Source organism: Lytechinus variegatus, chromosome 12 (genome assembly GCF_018143015.1).
Source record: "Lytechinus variegatus isolate NC3 chromosome 12, Lvar_3.0, whole genome shotgun sequence".
Classification (NCBI taxonomy): domain Eukaryota; kingdom Metazoa; phylum Echinodermata; class Echinoidea; order Temnopleuroida; family Toxopneustidae; genus Lytechinus; species Lytechinus variegatus.
In genome coordinates, this window is record NC_054751.1 from 1,168,310 (window position 1) to 1,190,783 (window position 22,474).

Genomic DNA, 22,474 nt, shown 5'->3' on the forward strand with positions numbered 1-22,474 from the left:
AATGGTCAATTCCATTGTGACTTATGGGACATTTGATACTTTTTTCCACATAACTGAGGTGCATATCTGAAATAGTAGCTGCACAAACATGGATTTACTTTATTAAACTGTAAGAAGAATATTGAAACTTACTATATACAAAAATGTATGCTTTCAGCTTGTTTGCATAGGGTGCTATATCATCAGAAATGTCATTGTGACTTATGGGACGTTGATGGACCACACAAATTGAGCTCTTTTGTTCAAAGTGCCATATCTATCTCAGTTTTATGACAATGTTTTTAAATTTGGACTTGGAGATTAACCAGTGATAGTGCTCACTAACAGTACTTGAATTGGACTTGATTCATTTCATTTGTTTCAGTAGTTGTGTGCAATCGTGTGTGACTTATGGGACAAGTGAACGTGACTGATGGGACCCTATCTAATTTCATGGAATTTACATTTCCTCTCAATGACTTTTTGAGTCAAACTTAATTTCAGCATGAATAAATATTCCCTAATAAGATGATGCCTTTAATAATTCATGCCATTGTGTCAGAAATAAATTCAACAAAGGGCAGAAACATCTTATCATGCACTTCATTTATATAAAGGGAACATTAACCAAAAAAAAAGCTTCCTAACTTGTCATCAAGTTTTAAGAACTGTAATCAAATAAGTACAAAATAATCAATAAACAATTACAATCATAAATATTTAGCAAACAGATGAAAAATGAACAATTAGAAAGAATGTACACACTTTCCATTGTGACTGATGGGACATAATGATAGGACATATTTGTTACAGATGGGGCAAATAAATGTTGCTTTTCTCTATCTGTCTCGTACAGTATGGTATTAAGAAAATGACCTTTACAGTGTATACATGTAAGAAAATTAAGACATTAATGCTGTCATGAAGTATATCAATATTCTTGTTAATATATTCTCTTTTGTGTCAAATGCTGATATTTTTCATTAGTTGTTGATGTTTATGATAAAACAGATGGATATCAGTGCACAGGCAAATTTTTGACAAAAAAATATTAATATTTTTGCATAAATTCTTAAAAAAAAAATTATTAACTGGACTGTCTAGAAAACGGTTGCAATCGATTTCTACTATCTAAACTGTACATGTATACATGTATAGTAAAAAGTGTATTCATTTACATGGAAGATTTTACTATTGTCTGTGCAAAAAATATGAAAATAATTGATTTTCATGAAAAATCCAAGATGGCTACCAAAAATTGCCAATTTGGAATCCCATGGGACACGATTTGACAAAGGGAACATCAAGATTCATTAACTATAGACTTCAGGCATTAAAAAAAATGTTGGTTAAAAAATATATCATGGGGGTGCACCCTATCACAACTTCTTTTTTTGCCAGCTGCTTGGGCTGATATGTCATCTCTTTCTTTCTTAGAAATTCTGAATGTCTGTTTTAAAGGACATCATCATTTATAGAGTACCAAAGTGATGATGTCAGTTGTCATGGTGTGATGGCGGCCTGGTTCTAAACAAAATAACCAGGGGGCCGTTTCATAAAGCTTTTGTAAGTTAGGAGCAACTTTAAGAATGACTAGTGATCCTTTCTTATATGCTAAAACATTGCCAATTTATGATGACATTTTTCACAAGGATCATCGGTCGTTCTTAAAGTTGCTCTTAAGTTACGAAAAGCTTTATGAACCAGTGCCCTTTTACGACTCTCAGAATGATGGTAACAACCAGGGACAACACACATCACCATTTTTGCAAACACAAATGTGTAAGACGATCATGCAGCTGCGACTAGGTTTAGAACTGGCCGATTCGATGTTCATGACATTGTGACATCACACTTCGGTCCTCCTTAAATGCGCATGTTCCTTTCTATTCTCAGGCGGTAGGAATGATTCTGAGAAAACTTGATTGCAAGCTTCTGAACAATTTTTTGGCATTTACAGGGGCTTTAATAGCTCTGCTCATGGTAGCCTTAAATGCATCTGAGGACTGGTGCTCTTATTTTGACAGGATCCAGAGGGTCGCTCAACTACAAAATTTGTGACTGATGGGACATTGACATAGGTTTTAATAGTTTCCATGGAACTACATGTATATACCAAGTTCACATCATATGTAAAACAGTGGATGCATGTACTCCAAGGGGACAAGAAAACCAAGAGAGTGATCTGGACCTAAAAAATGAATAAAAACTAGGGTGAAACAAACCCAATTTACCTGCACTCAGCTTTGCATGTTAGCGATCATATTCAGTTTTCTCCTTCTTTCTGGACTGGGCACACAATGCAAACTTTTTTTTTGTTCAATGCACTGCCTATGATATTCAGACTGTTTTTTCTGACAGTCAGCATACTGTTCTCCAGCTTTTAAGCATTCTTGTCTCTCTCTTTGCTGTCATGGACAGCTTTAAGGTGGCATGGTTTACGGACTGTATATGTGACTTATGGGACATGTGACTTATGGGACTTAAATCTATGTCCCCCCAGTATAGCTATTTCAAGTCCAATACAGATGCAGCTTGATTTGTTGATGCAAGCATGTACTGTGGTAGATAAAAAAGTCCAATACTTGTCTGCAGGAGTCTATGGCAGCATATGAGGGAAACTTAATGCTCAAAATTGTGACTTATGGGACATCAAACATACGCACCTTGAAATGTATTTTGTGCCTCACAGTTTCACTGCAGCGTGTAAAACAACACAGCTAATGGTAAATTGTTGCTTGGAGGTCACATGGACAGTGGAATTTTTCATCAGCACCCTTTGCTTGCCAGGTGCCAGGGATGGGTGAAAGTTGTACACTTTCTATGAAATCTTAGTACCAAAGTGCAACAGAGTGCACATTGCGTATTTTATGAATGAATAAGGGTATAGTAAATAAAGGTGTGTTTTTGTAAACCTTAAACTGTATACTTATAAACAGTATAAACAAAATTGCTCAGAAAAGAAATTTTTGAAAATGGAAAAATGCAACATTTGGCTGGAATTGACCTAATGAAGTATAAAAGATGAAACTGGTATCTTTGGAAAGCTGAATTATTCTTCTTTACAATGACATGCCATTTGCTGTGATTATGTAATCATGGAATATGCAGTCACCCTGAACATCGAGAAAAGTCAGAAGTGAAATGTTGCAAAATGCATTGATTTCCAACAAGAGTCTCCATTTCTATAGAATTTCCACCATGCAGGTGACAGTGAATGCACTCGGTCCATCCTCGAAACAATTGGAAATTCGCTATTGCAAACGACGCATTTTGCAACATTTCATGTCTAACATTGCTGCGTATTATCATGTCTGTGTATTTCATGATAACACTAGCATGACAAATGACACATGATTGTAAAGAAGAATAATCATGCTTTCTAAAGATATCACTTTTACACATGATGATGGCACATTAAGAAATTTATTAGCACTAAAATTTGCAGTATGAGTTGCAGAACTCAAACATGACATGGCAACGAATTTTGCAACATTTCATTTTTTACATTGCTGCATATTAATATCATGTCTGTGTATTTCATGATAACTCTGGCATTACAAATGACACATGATCGTAAAGAGGAATAATCATACTTTCCAATGATACCACTTTTACATATGATGATGGCACACTAAAATTTATTAGCACTCAAACTTGAGCTGCGGAACTTTTTTGAGGGGTTTATAATATGACGGTACAAGACTCTTACATTGTTTTATTTCTTCAGTATCAATCTTCCCTATCGAACGTGTACATTATTTATATAACCAGATAGATAAGATCAGGAATGATGTCCTCGTACATGTATATTAATTACTCTTGAAACGTGGTTGAATTGAACAACCCTAGCTGTATGTGAACTTAACTGGGGTCAATTAATTACACCGTCTCGCGCTTTTTGTGGACAATGAATAGAGGTGTGAAGATTATAGAACAGCAAACAATGAGAAGGCTGTAAGTTACACATCTGATCTTTTGTGTAACTGTTTGAAAAGAACATGTATTAAGACAGTCCATGAATACCCACCCCCAAATTGTCCAATATAGTTGGCATTTTGGGGCCCGGAGTGTTGATGAGGGTGACGATGATGGTCATGAGGATGATATTGAAAATCTATCATATATTTTGGATAAAAATCACCTGTTGTCGATAAAAAGAGAAACAACTGCAATAATTCCTGGTTGTCTGTTCTATATAGACGAACAATACACAGGGCAACATTAAAATGAATATACATAAACATATTAGCAAGAGATAATTGATATGCACATGGATTAAAACGAGTCAATTCATAAAAAGATACCATTGCAACATTTTATTAATATTACTGAAATACATTTATAGGGAATTATGTTTTAAATGTTTTTTTTACGTTACAGCTATAACGTAAGTGAAATGTTTTATAGTAATGAGAAAACCATTTTTATATGATTTTAACATTTCCCATAAACATTTTTATGATATTTTGTCAATGTTTTGTGCCACGGAAAATGGAGTATATTGGTAAAGCAAGAAAACTGGAAGGTAGTGACTTAATTGACCTCAAAAGGAATAGAATTCCCGGATCATATACACACCAATAATATAAGCCTCGGGTAAGTTGAACTGGAGTTATCATGTTGAGAAGGAAAAGTTAACGAATGGACGGACAGACGGACACCGAGTGTGTCCTTCATACGGGCGGGCGTAAAAAGACGATATAGCCTACAGGGGCAGGCTGTTGCTGGAATGATGAACGGGGAGAAAGGGAACAGAGTAACACTAACAGGCATATAAAATATTTAAGGAAGATGCAAGGGGGGGGGGACTGAATAAGATTTTTCAGAAACTGCTGATGCTAGGCATTTAAAGCAGGGCCACTTGCGGGTTTTCTTTTTCCGGGAAGGGGGGTTCAAGATGGCCGATCGAAGAGAAAAGAGGGAGAAGTAGGAGGAAGAAGACGACGGCGAGGAGAAGGAATGAAGGATAAAGAAGATAAGGATACAAGAGAAGCAACGGATGATATGTTGAATGAACGAATGAAGGTGATAAAGGTAAAGAAAGAAGAACAGGAAGAAAACAAAGTGAAAGACATAAGAATTGAATGAGAATAAATAATATACGAATGATGATATTGAAAAGTAATCTTTTTGGGGTATAAAATCATGTGTTATCGATAGCGATAAAATGAAATATGATGGGAAGTGAATAATCTTTGAATAAAAGACGTAACCGATAAACGTACAGAATTTTACAGAAAATGATGGAAATCAAATTTACTAGTTCTTCGAATAAACAACTAATTAAAACACAGAACTGATGAACAGGAAAATGGAAAGCAAATATACTCGTCCTCTGAACGTCGGAATGATGGAAAGTGAATCTACTTGTTCTTGGAATGAACGATGTAACAGATAAAATAAAAATACAGAATCGTTGAATAGAAAAATGAGGGAAAGCGTTTTTTTTTCTTTAAATAAAAGACGTAACTGATGAAACAATGAAAAGAATTGATGGAACTAAAAAATGATATGAAGGTAATCAACTCGTTCTTGCAGTGAACGATGCAATTAAACTATACAGAATTGAACAGAAAAATGATTGAAAGCGAATGTTCTTTGAATAAAAGACGCAAGTGATTGAATGAAAAAAAAAACACAGAATAAATGAACAGAAAATGATTGAAATCGAATCTTCTTTGAATAAAAGTCGTCAGTAATGGAAAAACACAAAAATATTGATGAACAGAAAATGATAGTTAGCAAATCTAGTAATCTCTGTTCCATTCTGAGTAGATCTCGTATCTCATAGGTTGTTTTGTTTATTTAAATGTATGATTATTTTGACTTAATTCTAAATCTCTATTTCATAACTTCATAATAAAACTCAAATCTGAATTAAACTCGTCCTTTGAATTGACTTTGTAACGATTACATGAAAAAAAAGTCAATCAATGAACAGAAAAATAATGGTAATCTAATCGTCCTTTAAATGAACGACGTAACAGAAAAATACAAATACAGAATTCATGAACAGAAAAATGATGGAAAGCGAATCTACTTTGAATAAAAACGTAAGTGATGAAATTAAAAACAAAAAACACAGAATTGATAAACAGAATATGATGGTTAGCAAATCTACTCGTCCTTTAAATAAACGACGTATTACTGATTAAAAATAAAAAAAAAACAATGAACAGAAAACGATGAGCATAGGCGGCGGGGGGGGGGACAGATCCCCCTAAATTTGAGGTGGGAGGATGGTTCCCCTCTAAAATTTTAGTTGATAACCTTTTTTTTTCTTGTCAAATTTTTTAACTGTGTCCATCACAAGATTTCAGGTGGACCCCTCCTATTTTTGTTGGCTTCCGCCGCCTATGATGGGAAGCGAATCTTCTTCTTTGAATGATGAATAGAAAAATGATGAAAATATTCGTTCTTTGAATGAAATACGTACCTGATTAAAATTACAGAATTGAAGAACAGGAGATAAAAATAAAAGACATAAATTATTATCTACTCCTTTTAAACGGAAGACGTCATTGATAACATATACACTGAAAAATAAACCTTTAGCTAGCTTCATAAATAAACAGTGGAAAGGGAATCTACTCGTCCTTTAAGCCAAAGATGTCACAATAACTGGGTCACTCGGTCAGGAACTGGGCACATGGATTTTTAGCGGGAATTTTTCTGATGCGCGCGCTCGAGGCAGTTTTTCAACCTACTGTCTATCGGGTTGATATTTTGAAGTGCAAATGACTGGATGGTAGATTAAAAGAGAATTGAACAAAGTGGGTTTAGCCATAATGTTGTTAGCCCATCTGATAAATAGACCAAGTGACAATAGAACATCCGTCAGTAAACTGACGGGATCGCATCGGGATCGCTTGAGATTGCGTCTTGTTTTTACCAAAAAGTGTCTAGTGTTGAGGCGAAAAGTACATGGACAAATGGTGATCAGATCTGACTAAAATCTCGTGTTTGACGTGATAATTGGGCCTCTCTTCAGCCAGCGGCCTGCGGGAATTACCGCGGGAATTTCACACGTGAAATTGGCTGGCGGTAATTTTTTGGTTCACGCCTGTCTCGCGGTAGGTGCGTGACCCCTCGGGAGGGTGTCAACTTTATTCCGAGCAATACTGTACATGTATGCCATTTAGTGACCAGAATAACAATTCTACATGTACTGTGTTCAACAATCTGCCCTGATTTAATTTAAATAAAATTTAGGCAGAATTATTCATGCTACATGTATAAATTGGGTGTGGTCCCATTAACGCAGAGTGAACTTGTTTTCGTTGCACTGAACTTACAACTGTACCTTTGGGGAAAAGTGTGTGCATTTCGTATTGATCCCAGTTTTAAAGTCTCACACTCAATGTTTGAATAATCATTCAAATCACTTTGAAACAGTTTCTCTCATTTGACAATCATATTTAGGCCTACTGTAAATGTAAACTGGTCCCTGCGAAGGCCGTGATACAAAATACAACCAGAACATACATTATAAGTTTTTGTTTACATGGATGTTCCAGGGACTCAGTTTTATAATTATGAGGGGAGCAATAAATAGCTCTCCTAGATCTTTTAAGGAGAGCGGTAGAGGAGCACTGCAAAAAGCTCTTCAACATACAAGGGGAGCTTTTTGTCCAATTAACAAAACAGATGGAGGAAATGTATGTACTATAAAGTTACAATCAACAACCAAAGGAAGTATTTGTAATTGTTTTACAATGTTTTGTAATTAGATTGTGTGTTATCAAAACCTGTTTGAGTTAGGTTTGACTTTGGCTTAAAGTTGAGTAACTAACAATTTTTTTTTTCAGGGGCTCCATTTTAATTTTTTTTGGCAAATTTCGGGGGCTACTTTTGCATTTCGGGGGCTCTTTTTAAATGCTACTTTTTTTGTATTTTGAGGAATACCTGTTCACTTATTAATGAATTATTACTTTTTGTTCAATATTGTATGATTTTTAAAGTTATTTTTCATGCTTAGAATCTTGGATGTGGGTGTGTGTGGGTGAGTGCGTGTGTGTGTGACTGTGAGTTGGACTTGGATATACCTGTTCACTTATTAATGAATTATTACTTTTTGTTCAATATTGTATGATTTTTAAAGTTATTTTTCATGCTTAGAATCTTGGATGTGGGTGGATGTGGGTGTGTGTGGGTGAGTGCGTGTGTGTGTGACTTGGATATACCTGTTCACTTGTTAATGAATTAATTTTTGTTCAATATTGTATGATTTTTAAAGTTATTTTTCATGCTTAGAATCTTGGATGTGGGTGTGTGTGGGTGGATGTGGGTGTGTGTGGGTGAGTGCGTGTGTGTGTGACTGTGAGTTGGACTTGGATATAAATGAATTCAATATCTAATTTCTACTCCATCTATTCCAGTACAATACCTTGTACTCAGCCATGTACATGTAATAAAGGCCCACATCCCCTAACTTTTCCTGAAGTTCTTTGAAAACGCAGATCTCCATGAAAATTTCATTTCTCTATTGGGGAGTCTAAATTCGGTGAGAATGTATTCATTAAGAACTTAAATATACATGACAATGAAGAAATCATCAAACTTTATTGGTAGTTTTGAATAATATTCATGAAATGTAAACTCTGTCTGAAACAGAAAATCACCATCATTGAGGCCTTTACTGAGTGAATTGTCCCCCAGAGCTCTGGCAGAGACAGAGCTCTAACTGGCTAGCTAGTAAAAGCGCCAATGCGTGAGCCTGCTGCCAGCCTTGTAAAATAGATGGAGCTTTGTTTCATGATTTATACCTCATCCCCTAGAAAAGAAAATAAATGATTTTTTAGTCATAATTAATAAATAAGGTAACTTATTTTGGAAGTTAATAGGCCTAAGCTGTTTTGAAAAGCAAAGCCGAATGACAACTCACCAATGCTAGGTTACAAGTCTCGGGGATTTATTTCCTGTGTAATTCGAATTATTCAATCACAGAATCGTGATATCTGTAGGGGAAATATGTGCATTCGAAATTGCACATGGTGGTAGTCATAATGGACCCCTATACATGCAACTGTTTCCCGACCGTTGCATTGATTTTTTTTCCCGTAGTTGGTACCATGTGTATGGAAATACGTGGTACAGAAAAAATAACGCAACGTCGACATTTGAAACTGCGCTACTCGCGCTATTTTTAAGGATTATTCATGACTTTGAGTGTTGGTTTTTGGATTATTTTTAAATGGCAAGCGGAGCTCGAGCATATTGAGTTGTTATTCACTCGGCAATAAGCATGATTTTGGGTGATTTTGAGGGCGACTTTAGGCATTTCCGCGCAGGTCAACGATCGCGAGGCGCGCTATTAATCGCGCTACCAAAAATGGATTAAGGCGCGCATGTAGCGCGCGATCGCTCTCGCGCGCCTTAAAATCGAATCCCTGATGGTCATGCACATGTATAAGAGGTGCCGTTTTTACCAAAATTACATAGACTGTACATGTATATAACAATTATTTCTTACATAATATCAATTATTTACATTTTATTTGTAAATTTATAACTTTATGTGATTTAACTTTTATTAATAAAATTAATATAAAATTACAAGATTATTCATAAATAATAGCAGTTCACGTTTCATTATTCGGAAATAATGATTTTTTATTCATTATTTATAAATAATAATACTACATGTACATGTGTATACTTCATTATAATTGCAATTTGCTTTTTCCATAATTAATGAATAATAATATCTTATCCCCAATCATTTATAAAATGACAAATAATTCAAATTGAATTTTCCATTAATCATAAATAATTTTGTTGAATTTTCTGTTATTTATCAATGATGACAGAACATACATGTATATCTTTATCTACAAATATTTTTTAGTTTTCCATTATCTATAAATAATAATTCTTATTAAATAATGAAATCGTCATATAATTTTGGTTTATGTAAATTGTCATTTTCAATAAAAAAAATATGCAAATTGTGTGGTGGACTATGGATATATATCATCAGACACAACATTTTAGACCCCTTTCATTGAGAAAGATTTTTTTATTTATCGTGTTCCATTACAAAATTGAATATGGGAGAGCTGCTTGCTTATTAGTTCGATTTGATTCTTGTTTAATTAAAAAATGTACATGTTGCAAACAAGAAATGTTGAAAAAGCTGCACCTTGAAAGACAATGCTGCTGCTGCATTCGAGTTCTTCAACAACTCAATGCATAAGCGACCTGTACTGTACTTCTTAAGGTAATAATAATAATAATAATAATCCGCTTTTATATAGCGCTTAATCCATCGGAACGACGTTTCTAAGCGCTTTACAGATATATTATTACCCCGGTCATCGGATTCAATCAGTCATTCCCGCACACAATGTGTGCACATCCTCCACTCCCTGGGGAGTATTCCAGTCAGTTGCCTGTGAGGCGCACACAATACTGGACAAGCTACAATGACTTTCACATCCTACCGGGTACCCATTTAGCACCTGGGTCGAGAGTGGCAAAGTGTGGATTAACGCCTTGCCAAAGGACGCCAGACCGCGGTGGGATTCGAACACACGACCCTCTGTTTACAAGGCGAGAGTCAGAACCACTACACCACGGCTCCTCCACTATTAGGTAACTCATACATTTAGAGTTCATGAATGCAACATCATTTCAACACCTTGATTTTACAACACATAATGTGTCGTTCGAACACATAGCATGTTATTGCTTAAAGATCTTCATCTGGCTGTCACAAACAATTTTGCAATTTAATACAGAATAAAATTAGGGCAGTTTTAAGAAATAAAAAAAACCAGCAGAATGAGCTGAGCTTCATGATAAACAAATTGTCAGAACACAATGAATCATGGCAAATTTTGATTTATAATCATATGATCCTTCTTTATCTTCCAGTAATCTTGACACACCGAGCCATCCTGATTAATTTTGGAAAGCTAATTAATTACAAGTAGCCAATTTTTCAGGATCTTATTCTTACTGAAAAACAACCTTATCTACATATCAGGCTGTCTGTCTTGTCTTGAAAATTACAAATTCAAAGTTGCATTGGCTTCTCTGAAGTGGAGGTGTGCTTGATTGCAAAATTGCAAACAATATATTGCAAGAATCTCGCCAAACATAGGTACAAAATTATGACTTTCAATTAATTTTGCTGTTACATGTATACTGCATACACTGTAGAGCTCTCCAAATTGTACTTATGTACACGACAAGATAGAATCACTACGTTCAGAGAAAGATCTACAAAATTGTGGCTTTTGCAGCCATATCGTGTACTACATGGTAAATAAGCTTTCCAACGAAGATGTGCACGACATGTACATTTGTTCACATTTACAATCGATCTTGTTTTAACACTAAAGAACATGGGCGAGAGTTGTGCGTCAGTACAACAGGATTCAAGTCAGCTAAACAGGATTCAAAGACAGGCGTGATACTGTATCTGTAAGGTGCTTACAGTCACAGATTATCAAGGGATATTCAAAAGAGGAATATTATTATCATCTTTGATATCGGTACTTGAAAAAAAAGTGAAAGATGATAAATGAAATTTAAGCTAAATTTACAGAATTTCAAACAACTCTTTATAAACACAACAGAACGGCCGCGCCGTTGACCGACCATGGATCATTCGGGTGTGTTGATGTGCACGTCATACATGTAGGCACTGTACTGGAACACTCAAATAAGTCAGCTCGGACATGATGCGTGACCCCTGGTAGGTTTATCGGTGAATTTCTTTGATAATGCAGGAATCTTGATTGTTTGAACCATTTGATTGTTTACCCTGTCGAATAATTGAAATCGCAAAAGGGGTATTCGTCCCAACATGTATACGCCATACATACATGTATATACCAGAATGAACAATGTACTTACTTGGCAGTGCTGTGATGAAGTCTCTCTGTAACATAGGTTTGAGAAAAGCGTTGATTTGACCATGTTGATAATGACACATACGCAGGATCAGAGCCTGCACAAATTCAAGTTGTTCATTTTCAATCCATTTGTCAAAATATTCTAGGCAGCAGTCCTTTTCTTCTTGATAGTTTGGTGACGGTTCCTTTACTTTGGATACAGAACGTAGTTTTATTGTCTGAAAGAAGAGAAAATAATAAAGGAAATTAAATCATAGTGTGTGCACATGTACATAAATGTACATGTATGTACAGCGGCATTATGGTTGAGTGGTTTTATAGGACTCTCGTCTTTCAATCTGAGGGATATACATTTGATTCCACGCCAAGCCATGTTTTCCTTCAAAAAAAAATTACCCACATTGTGCTACACTCAAGACTCAACCCAGGTGAGGTGAATGGGAACATGTACCCAGTCAGGAATGCCTGAGCGCCTGATTAAGGTGGCCCTGCTAAAGCCGGGTTGATTAATAACATTATCAAGTTATTAAGGCAGGGCCCGCTGGGAGAACAGTTTTCAAAACTGAAGTAGCTACCCTGGGTAAAATATAACATTATGATTATGATTATAATTATTTTATTACAATTATTATTATTATGTACATGTTGGGAATCGTGTCACATATAATACTTCAGAGTAGAATGCATAAGAGAGTTGTCATGGTCTGGGATGCTCGGAATAAAGCTTTCATGTGCAAGTTCATTTGCTGTCAATGTACCCGGGTATATTGGAAACACATCTACTTTATTTTCAACCTTCATAAAAGTGAGACTTGATAAAATGGATGTCATTGTCAAGTAGAAAGCAGTCTGCTCACCTCACAGTATATACTGTCAAAAAAATCTGATCCTAATGATACATGTACAGTAGATATAAAGGTTGATATGATTCCATTGAAATGTTTAATGCAGGATTTCACTTTTTAGCCCCCCCCCCCCTCAAGCAGAAAAAGCAGCCTCCATTATAGTAGGAGATATCTGCAAAGTCGGGAAAGAAAATCAGGAAATAATGCTACTTTCACTTCCATATAAAGGCTTTTAAACATGTTTGTAAGACATAACAGATGAATTTGATATTAGAAGGGGTTTAGTTCCTATTATGTGACCACTGTAATTTCCTTCTTATTACATTGGTCATATAATGAAAAATCCCTAGCACAAAGCAGGCAAATGTCAGAAATATACCCGTAAAAATGTCAGTGTATCAAGAATAACATGAATATTGTATGTATTTTAGGCAGGAATTCCCTTTAATTTTGTCCAGACTACCTCCATATTTTGAGACAGAATACCGACGCCCCTGTTTCTTTCCTGCTTGTCTTTAGTACTAAATCAAATACAGTCTAATTGCTTAATTCCCACTTCCATCACACACTCTTCTGCAAACCCTAAATCTCATACAAATTTTTAAATCTCGAACCAAGCAATGTAAAAAATGATATTTTTTATGGATTATCATCTGCTACTCTAGTGATTAAAAAAAAAGCATAAGGTGGTTTCAGACCGCCTCGAAGTTCGCCAGTTCCAGGTATTCTCTGATCGGGAAATTTACCCCGATCAGAAAATACCAGGTATTTTGGTAATGTGAAAGCAAACTACGCGTAATCTCCCCGAAAGAAAATACCCGCTAAATAGTAGGTACTTGGCGAAATTACGAGAACTTTCGTGGGGATTTTTCCAAGGTCGCAGGTATTTTGGCGATGTGAAAGCAAATTACGGGAACTTTTATCCCAGCGTGTCGTTGGGCGCGGCGGCGTGGGTGGCTGCTGGGCTAGATATTTTGAATCTCCCGCCTTGCCTGCTTATCAGACCACACTGCGCATGCTCGTAACTTCGGGAACTTATCCCGAAGGATGTGTTTCGGGGCGGTGTTAATGCAGGAATAATTAACGGGTATTTTTTAGCCTTAAAAAGTTCTCGTAATTTAACGGGGATTCTTGTGATCGAGGCGGTTTGAAACCGCCTATATATATACATGTACAAGAAAATTAATTTTCATTTTAAGAGTGCCATCACATTTTAACAAAAGCAGGGAGCATACAACTTGTGTAACTTTTCTTTTTAAAGCCTAAATCTATACAGGTCCACAAGTTAGTTCAGGATCACATCAGCTATTGGCAAAGGATGCAAAATATACATTCCCTATTTCATAGGTAATTTCCAATTCTTGTTTGTTTTCTTTTTCAACTTTTTTTTTTTTAGGGGGGTTGAGTATTATCAAATGTACATTGTACATCCATACAGAATGTTTGTTTAAAAATTTAATCAATACTAAAAATTGATATCAAATCAGTGCTTGAAATGATCAAAGGCCAACAAAGGCCCCTACTCTGGATGCCCTACTAATTGGCCTCAATTTCCCTCTCAATTTATAGCCTTGGATATTTTCCTGCCCTTTTTAGTTTGTTTCCATTAGTGCTGTATCTTTTATTATAGAAATATGCCACGTTAGCGGAGCAACAATAACTGTAGTTTGATGACAAAATATACACAAATTGAGCATTTTTAATGTAAATATACTAGCAAATCATAAATGTACTTAACAAAAGTTAAAACTGCGCATTACAGTTTAGATATAGAGCAATGATAAGAATGATAATCCACAGTATGTATCCAAGATTGGGCTTCAATTGCAAACACAAAGCCTTACAAGAAACCTGTCATCAACCTCAAGCAAGGACCTGCCTCGACACACGAGGATATGGCTGGGAAAGGGCATGCTTGAGATACATGTAGGAGACGATCAATCTATTTACACATACATGCAGGTAATTGATTACGACTACACAAAATCAGAACTGTTTCCGAAGCACCTGGAGGGACACTGCCCCCCCCCCCCCCCGGATACCAGGAAAGATGCTGAAGGTGTCATGATCATGGTGGTGGTGGAGATGATGACAGTGGTGACGGTGATGATGGTGGAGCTGGTAGTGGTGTTGTGATGGAAGTAGGGACAGTGGTGTTGGTGGTGATGATGGTGGTGGTAGTGGTCATGCTGGTGGTCATGTTGATGATGATAATAATGAAGGTGATAGTGATAGTATAGCAGTGATGATCCAACGTCCCCTAGCATGGGATTTCCAAACAGTTCGCAAACATCGCTTCATAACAGAAGTTAAGTCTAATATTAAAAAGTTTATTAATTTTATTTTTTATCAGAAAATGAAAATAAAAAATTGCTTCAATATTCGCCTGGTCAGTGGTTCATATGATTGGAATCTCTTTTTCAGGGTTTCCTATGGTGGTGCTAATTACATGTATATTCATTTAGCCCATCAGCAAGTTTGATTAAATTATATTAAACTGCATCAATGTACAATTCTTTGATTGGTAGATCTGCAAATCAATCAACAAACTACCTTTAAAAAGTCCTTACAAATCATGATTGCTGATGGTACCACTTCTGACATAAAATTTGGCAGCAAAAAATTTTTACGAAATATTACAAACCCCCCTACATGCCTTGAACAAAACCAGCAGTACAGGGTTAGTTTGTAAACAGTGTATTCTCTAATACTAAATAGGTTCATTATTGCGGATTGAAATAATCGCTAGAGGGTATTCATTTGTCTCGCAATCTACTATGGTCAACAAGGAAATTCGTGATCACTCTCGCAAAAAGTGTTCACTGGCTTTCTAGGAAATTCGTGATCACTCTCGCAAAAAGTGTTCACTAGCTTACAAGTTCACGAGCTTTCGAGTGCCGCTGCAACTCTTTATCAAGTGACAAGGATTGTCCGATATCGTACTGTATTTATACTAATCTCCAAGACCGTACGCACAAGCGCGAGAACAATAGGTGGGCACTGATCCGTTGTGTGATTGGTCAGGAGTTATGCAAATTATATGCAAATACGCCGTGGGTCGGCAATATGCAAATGAGACCAAAATTGGCAGGCTCGCTAGTTTCCCGTGGGCAGGGGTTGACTGGCTGAGCGGTCCCTCGATCGGGGCCGGGAACGATCGGGTCGGCGTGCACTGCCAGGTAAGGGGGTATTGTGCTGTCGGATGGTTCGCATCCAGAAATCGGGGATGTCGATCCCGCTGTCTCTGTTGAAGTTGTTAGGACAAAGACGTATACTAATAGCCTCCTTAATCCTGCGTGTATACCAATGTCTTTCCTTGGCAATGCAATGTACACCCTCCCAATCTGGGTGGTGTTGCTTCTCCCAAGCATGTTCTGCCACCGCGGATGTGTCGGTTCGCTGTAACCGAACATCGCGCTTGTGTTCAGAAATGCGTTCAACTATCGGTCGGGCTGTCTCTTCGATGTAAGACCCGTCACATCCCTGGCAAGGAATGTTGTATACTACGCCATCACGTCTGTGATCAGGGATAGGGTCTTTGGGGCGTACAAGCTGTTTGCGTAAGGTGGTGTTCGAGCGGAAAACCGTTCGGATACCGTGACCTTCTAATCGGCGTTTAAGTTGTTGTGAAAGGCCATCTATGTATGGCAAGACTGTACAAGTCTTGAAAACCTTCTGATCCCTTGGTGTTTGTTTTTTCTTGAAAGTGTTCTTGATAAATCGGCGTGGGTAGCCGTTGCTGTATAAGGCGCCACGTATGTGTGCTCTTTCTTTCGGGAGTTCAGGCGGGTGAGTTATAATACGTGCTGCTCTGTCGAACAGACATTTAACAAGACCCTTCTTGACCGATTTGTCGTGATGAGAATCATATGGTATGTATTGGTCTGTATGAGTGGACTTGCGGTAGACAGAGGTGGAAAGTTTCCCGCCCTCGTGTCTTTGGACTAGCGTATCAAGGAATGCTAATTTCCCTCCTTGTTCAGTCTCCAGAGTGAACTGGATGGACGGTTGCTGGCTGTTCATGTATGCGAGTAGGCTGTCTGCTTCGGAATTATTTACAATTATGAAAGTGTCATCGACGTATCTCTTCCACACCCGTGGGCGGCATGTGGAAGGACACTTGGGCAAAGCGTTCTGTTCAAATCCTTCCATATATAGGTTAGCCACAACCGCTGAGACTGGGCTACCCATTGCTGCTCCTTCTGTTTGCTCATAGAAAGAGCCTCTGTACAGAAAATATGTGGATCTGAGGACGAACTCGAGGAGTTCGGCTATTTGTTCAGGCATAAGTGTGGTACGTTCTGATAATGTGGGGTCGGATTGCATGCGTTGCAGGGCCGTACTGCATGCGCCCTCTATCGGTACGTTAGTGAAGAGGGAGACTACATCAAAAGAGATCATGGATTCTTGTTCGTTAATTGTCTGCTCCGATGTGAATTCAGCGAATTCACTGGAGTTGGTAACCGTGTGTTCTGAGCAGTTAGTGAGAGGGGACAGGATGTCCGCCAGGTACTTAGATAGGTTATAGGCAAAAGAACCTTTGCATGAAACTATTGGTCTGAGAGGTATCCCGGGTTTGTGTATTTTGGGCAACCCGTATATTCTAGGTGGCTGTTTCTGTGTGGGCTTTATCTTTTTGTATGTAGCCTCATCTAGAACTTTGTCTTTCTTTAGTGCTAGTAACGTACTGGTCAGTTTGCGACACATTCGATCTGTGGGGTCTTTCTTTAGCATTTTATACGGACCAGAGCTCAGAAGCTCAGTCATTTTGTCTTCGTAGGAGGTACTATCTAGAATGATTGTGGCACTACCCTTATCCGCAGGAAGGATTGTGATGCTATCATCATTCTTGAGTGTCTTAAGAGCATCACGTGTATTCTCTATTGGTGACAATGTTGGTCTCCTCATCGCTCCAGTCAACCATCATGAGAGCAGAAGATAATTCACCAGAATTCTTGAAGATAAATTGGGAAAGTTTCTCCTATAAGTTTCATAGAAATATTTAATATTGTATTTTTCTTCTTCTGCAATGATCTTAAAAGGGCTGTGCAGCCTATCTCAAAAATAAAGGCTAATTAATGCCTTTCAAATGATGATCAAAACATACATGTTGTCATCTTCAATCCTTTCGTCGGTCAACGAAAGTTGCCATCTTGGATGATGTCACCATCTGCTGCTTTGCGCTTGTTGATGTGCGTGCGTTCGGAACTTGTCGCTCGCATTGATTGGCCAGGATAATTTTATCGAAAATTTAATCAGAAAGCCTTGACAAAAGCACATCTCATTGAATGCAGAGGGCAGCAACACACGGCTGCCATTTTTCCTCTCCAGCAGAAATTTAAAAAGGGAATAAATCATGCATCAGTAACATATATTTTAGAAATTTTCTTGCAATGTTTATATAATCAAAAGAGAGATTAGAGTCTAACGAAAATACATGTAGTGGGTCTTCATTCAAGATAACATGATGTCATTTAGAATTAGAAAAAAATATAGATCTAGGCCTAGTCTACAAACCCGGTACCTCGAATTGGAAGAAATGATTACCCATGCAGGCTCGCACTAGCACAGTACCGTAAGGGCACTAGTATTCAACCGGCATAATTCAAAGATTTTGACATATTTCCAAAAATATTTAGAAATATGGAAACCATCTTAATTTCATACCTTTATTTCCAGGGTAATCTGTTGTCGGTATTTTCTTTATCAATCTGTTGACTGTATGCGCGTAGGATCGAACTATGCGCCGATGGCCTTTTGCACTGAATTGCACTAGTATTCAACCTAGTGATAGCAAATCTCAAAAGGGTTTATATTGCTAAATTAGATTTAGATCTATGTAAGTATCTGGCTTTGATTAATTCCCTGTTTGGTCTCATCTCAAATGGTCTAGTCCATAGTCGGATGGGAAAAGGGCAGATTGAGAGACAGGACCATCTTTCATCGCTAGGACTGCTAGGCTAGGTTGAATACTAGTGCAGACGGGTTGAATACTAGTGCAAGAAACCGTCGCCGTATAATTTGATCGCCCGCGCACACAGTCGACTGGTTGAAGAAAAAAATAACAGAAAAAGAATAACCAGCATTTGCTCTTAGAAATAAGACGGGTCTGAAATTCAGGTAAATTCTATGTTTCTATAGTATATATTTGAGGAAACTCTCCAAACGGGTTGAATATGTCAGTAGTCAGTACGGTACCGACTACCGTCAGTGAAAAGGGATGATAGTAAAATGTCAGAAATTGTTAAATAATTCCCCAGAAACGACAGTTATTCCTGTCTAACGTTAGACTGGCCACTGCCATCGCACTGCACTGACACTGCACAAAAACTGTTTTACTCACACTGATGACGACTCACACATTATCATAGACAGTCATTGGAAAGACACAGACAAGACGCAATCCAAAAAAATAATGAACAAACATGACAAAGCTAGTCAACGGTTGGTTAATGTCATTTTCGCTGGAATATTTGATAAAAAACTTCAAATTTATGCTCACCATTCCTTCTGGTATCTTATCTTCGTTGATAGTACTGGTCTCCATGATTGATAAAGTGAGATTTCATGCAGGTTTTATGTGAAGCCCTACGCCTTTTTCATGTCACTGTTGTACAGTTCGCTGATCCAACAAAAAATAAAACACACCATTGCACTGTTGCGGTATAGTACTGCACTGCAGTGCACTAGCGCTAGCACTGATGAGACCGTGTGCGAGACACGATAGAGCGTACTCTGAATGAGCCCAGCGAAATGCTGTAGCTCTCAAAGCTCAATGTATATCTCGACCTCTCCGAAAAATTCTTTAAAAAATAAATAATATAAGTATAGGGGCCTACTAATATTAATATATAATAACAAGTCTTTAAAAAGAGAGCAAAATGTTTTATTCATTTTTGTTTTATCGTCCCCATAAAGTTAAATACATTTTGGTGGCTGCGAAGATGATTTGGGACATGGGACCCCCACTTATTTTTTCAGGTTACATATATGAGCCCCTGCCCCTAAAAGAGTAAAATCACCATCTTATTACATTATGATTTGTTTTATGGTCGGCCACCATGGCCCCCGTACATGCAGCTTTGTCCCATGCACTCCCTCTTTTTCATGGGGGAGACAGTCTTGCAATGAACTTCATGGAATTCATTTCTTTACACACACATAGGGCCTATTCATAATCAAATATGATTTCATGTAAAAGGAAAGTGGGTCCATGACATGCGGCCCACCAATAATTATTCAAAACTCATGACGTCACGACATGAAGATATTTTCACAAAATATTCATCTAAATCAAATGCAGTTACTTCATTCTTGTTGTATCAGTTCTGCTGGTTAAATTTTATTCTCTTAATTTTTGCACATTCAGTTATATAGACCATTATTCCTTGAAAAGAATAGTGACTGAATTCTCAGTTACTCAGTAAAATTATACATAATGATTTGATGGAGTACTGTGAGGGAATAGTATATCGGCATATGATGGATGCAGGTTTTCTTTATATTCGTTTAGTTATTTATTTAGTATTTATTTATTCATTCATTTATTTAATTATTTATTTATTTAGTTATTTATTTATATATTTTTTTCATTTTTTTTTTTGGGGGGGGTTAAATGTCCATTACACCTTTAATCATAATACGTTATATTCATATCACATATGGATCCAGATTTTGCTTATATAATGGGGAGGGGTGGAAAAATATTTTCATCCACAAAGCAGAAATTTTATTGTATATTGCCTTGAAAATTTATTTCATGCGGGGGGGGCAGTCAAATGCATGATTTCTACTTGCTAACGCAGTAGACAAATTGTATTCATAGGTATGCCCCCCAGTGCAGTTAGTGTTGAAATACCATAAAGAAATTCAATGTTAAAAAGCTTTGGGGAAAAACATACCCTAAACACGTTTGGCTACATGGTCTTTTAAAAAAAAAACTAAATACATTTGACCGCGCGATTGACCATTGACCAGTCGTTGAAAACTACCCTTTTTATAAAAGTTTTTGATGGGGGCAAATATCCCCCTGCCCTACCCCCCCCCCCCAGGATCGACAAGTCTGAATCCAGTGGCGCACCTAGGATTTTCCAAAGCGGGGGGGGGCAAATTCGTCCGCCAAAAAAATTGACAAGGAAAACAAAAAATGGTCTTCAACCACAAATAAAAAATTTCGTACCAGTAAAAATTTGACAAGCAAAAAAAAGGGCCTTCAACCACAAATAAAGGATTTCGTACCAGAAAAACATTTGACAAGCAAAAAAAAAAAAAAAAAGGTCTTCAAGTTCAAAGGAGCAGGCAACTTGTGGCTTGCCAGGGATCAGTTGTGACTCGTCAGGGGGGGGGGCAGTCTGCCCCCCCTTTTACATACGCTAATGTCTGAATCTCAGAAAGGAAGATTGATTTTTTTTTTTTATGTGTCAGCCAATATCTGCAAATAATTTCTCACGTTTTTGTAAGCCGGCACCGTGAGTGCGGGGATCGAGTGTGCCTCGGAATCAATGTTCATGTAGTGAGGGAGGAACTTGTGTGGACTCGATGGGATGGGGGGGGGGGGCAACGAATTGTGTTGTATAGTTCTGTGGGGGGGGGACTCGGAGAGGAAGGGATGTTGTGCCCGCTATGCAGTGTCGTCATCTGTTTTTTGTTCTATTCTTTTCATCCATTTTTTTTAGATACTGAGATTTTCTCTACTTAAAGGACAAGTCCATCCCAACAAAAACTTGATTTGAATAAAAATAGAAAAAATCAACAAGCATAACACTGAAAATTTCATCAAAATCGGATGTAAAATAAGAAAAATATGACATTTCAAAATTTCGCTTCATTTCACAAAAACAGTTATATGAACGAGCTAGCTATATCCAAATGAGAGAGTCGATGATGTCATTCACTCACTATTTCTTTTGTTTTTTATTGTTTGAAATATGGAATATTTTTATTTTCTCGTCATTGTCATGTGAAATGAAATTTCTTCCCTCCATGAACACGTGGAATTCCATTATTCTAACATTTTGTGCTTCAGGCAAGGAGGTCCTAATCGTCAAATTCGTAAAAATTGAAATATTGTATAATTCAAACAATAAAAAACAAAAGAAATAGTGAGTGAGTGACATCATTAACTCTCTCATTTGGATGTAACTGGCTCGTTCATATAACTTTTTTGTTAAAAATAAGCGAAACTTTGAAATGTCACAACTTTCTTATTTTACATCCGATTTTGATGAAATCTTCAACATTGTGCTTGTCTGATTTTTCTCTATTGATTCAAATCAACATTTTTCTGAGATGGACTTGACCTTTAAATTACTCTCTCACCGAAAGTAGGAAATGAGTTATCTCCATAGAGCATACAAATTTTTATATCGACATTATGCATTCAGATGCCTCTATTCATATTACATTCAAATTCTAACATATCATCTTACAAAATTACAAGCTAAAAAGTTTTATAGTATTTTGATTAAGCATCTGATATGCAGCAACAACCATGCCGCATCGAAAACCAAACATTTTGTATTAAAAAGTCATATTATGATTAAGGTTTGTATTTATGTTTACTTCACTTTATATATAGGAGTCAGTCAATGAAAGGCAATGAATATTTAAAGACAAAATGGTTAGTCGCGTGTATTTGAGTTTCCCGAAAGTCCACACACACAGCTTCAACACAATTTACAGTGGTTTTCATGACTCTCACGAATATATTAAAGGACAAGTCCACCCAAACAAATAATTGATTTGAATAAAAAGAGAAAAATCAGACAAGTCCAATGCTGAAAATTT

General features: G+C 37.0%; 1 protein-coding gene across 1 annotated transcript in view; it reads right to left on the reverse strand.

Moving 5' to 3' along the window:
- The window catches only part of LOC121425389 (F-box/WD repeat-containing protein 11-like), a 49,396-nt gene extending 30,091 nt beyond the window's left edge, over positions 1–19,305 (reverse strand). The window contains exons 1-2 of the mRNA XM_041621428.1: positions 19,191–19,305; positions 11,845–12,061 (exon numbers count right to left, since the gene is read on the reverse strand). Coding sequence (XP_041477362.1) covers positions 11,845–12,061; positions 19,191–19,235 — 262 coding nt within the window. The 5' untranslated portion in view covers positions 19,236–19,305. The remainder of the gene's footprint in view (positions 1–11,844; positions 12,062–19,190) is intronic.
- Positions 19,306–22,474: the final 3,169 nt, after the last annotated feature.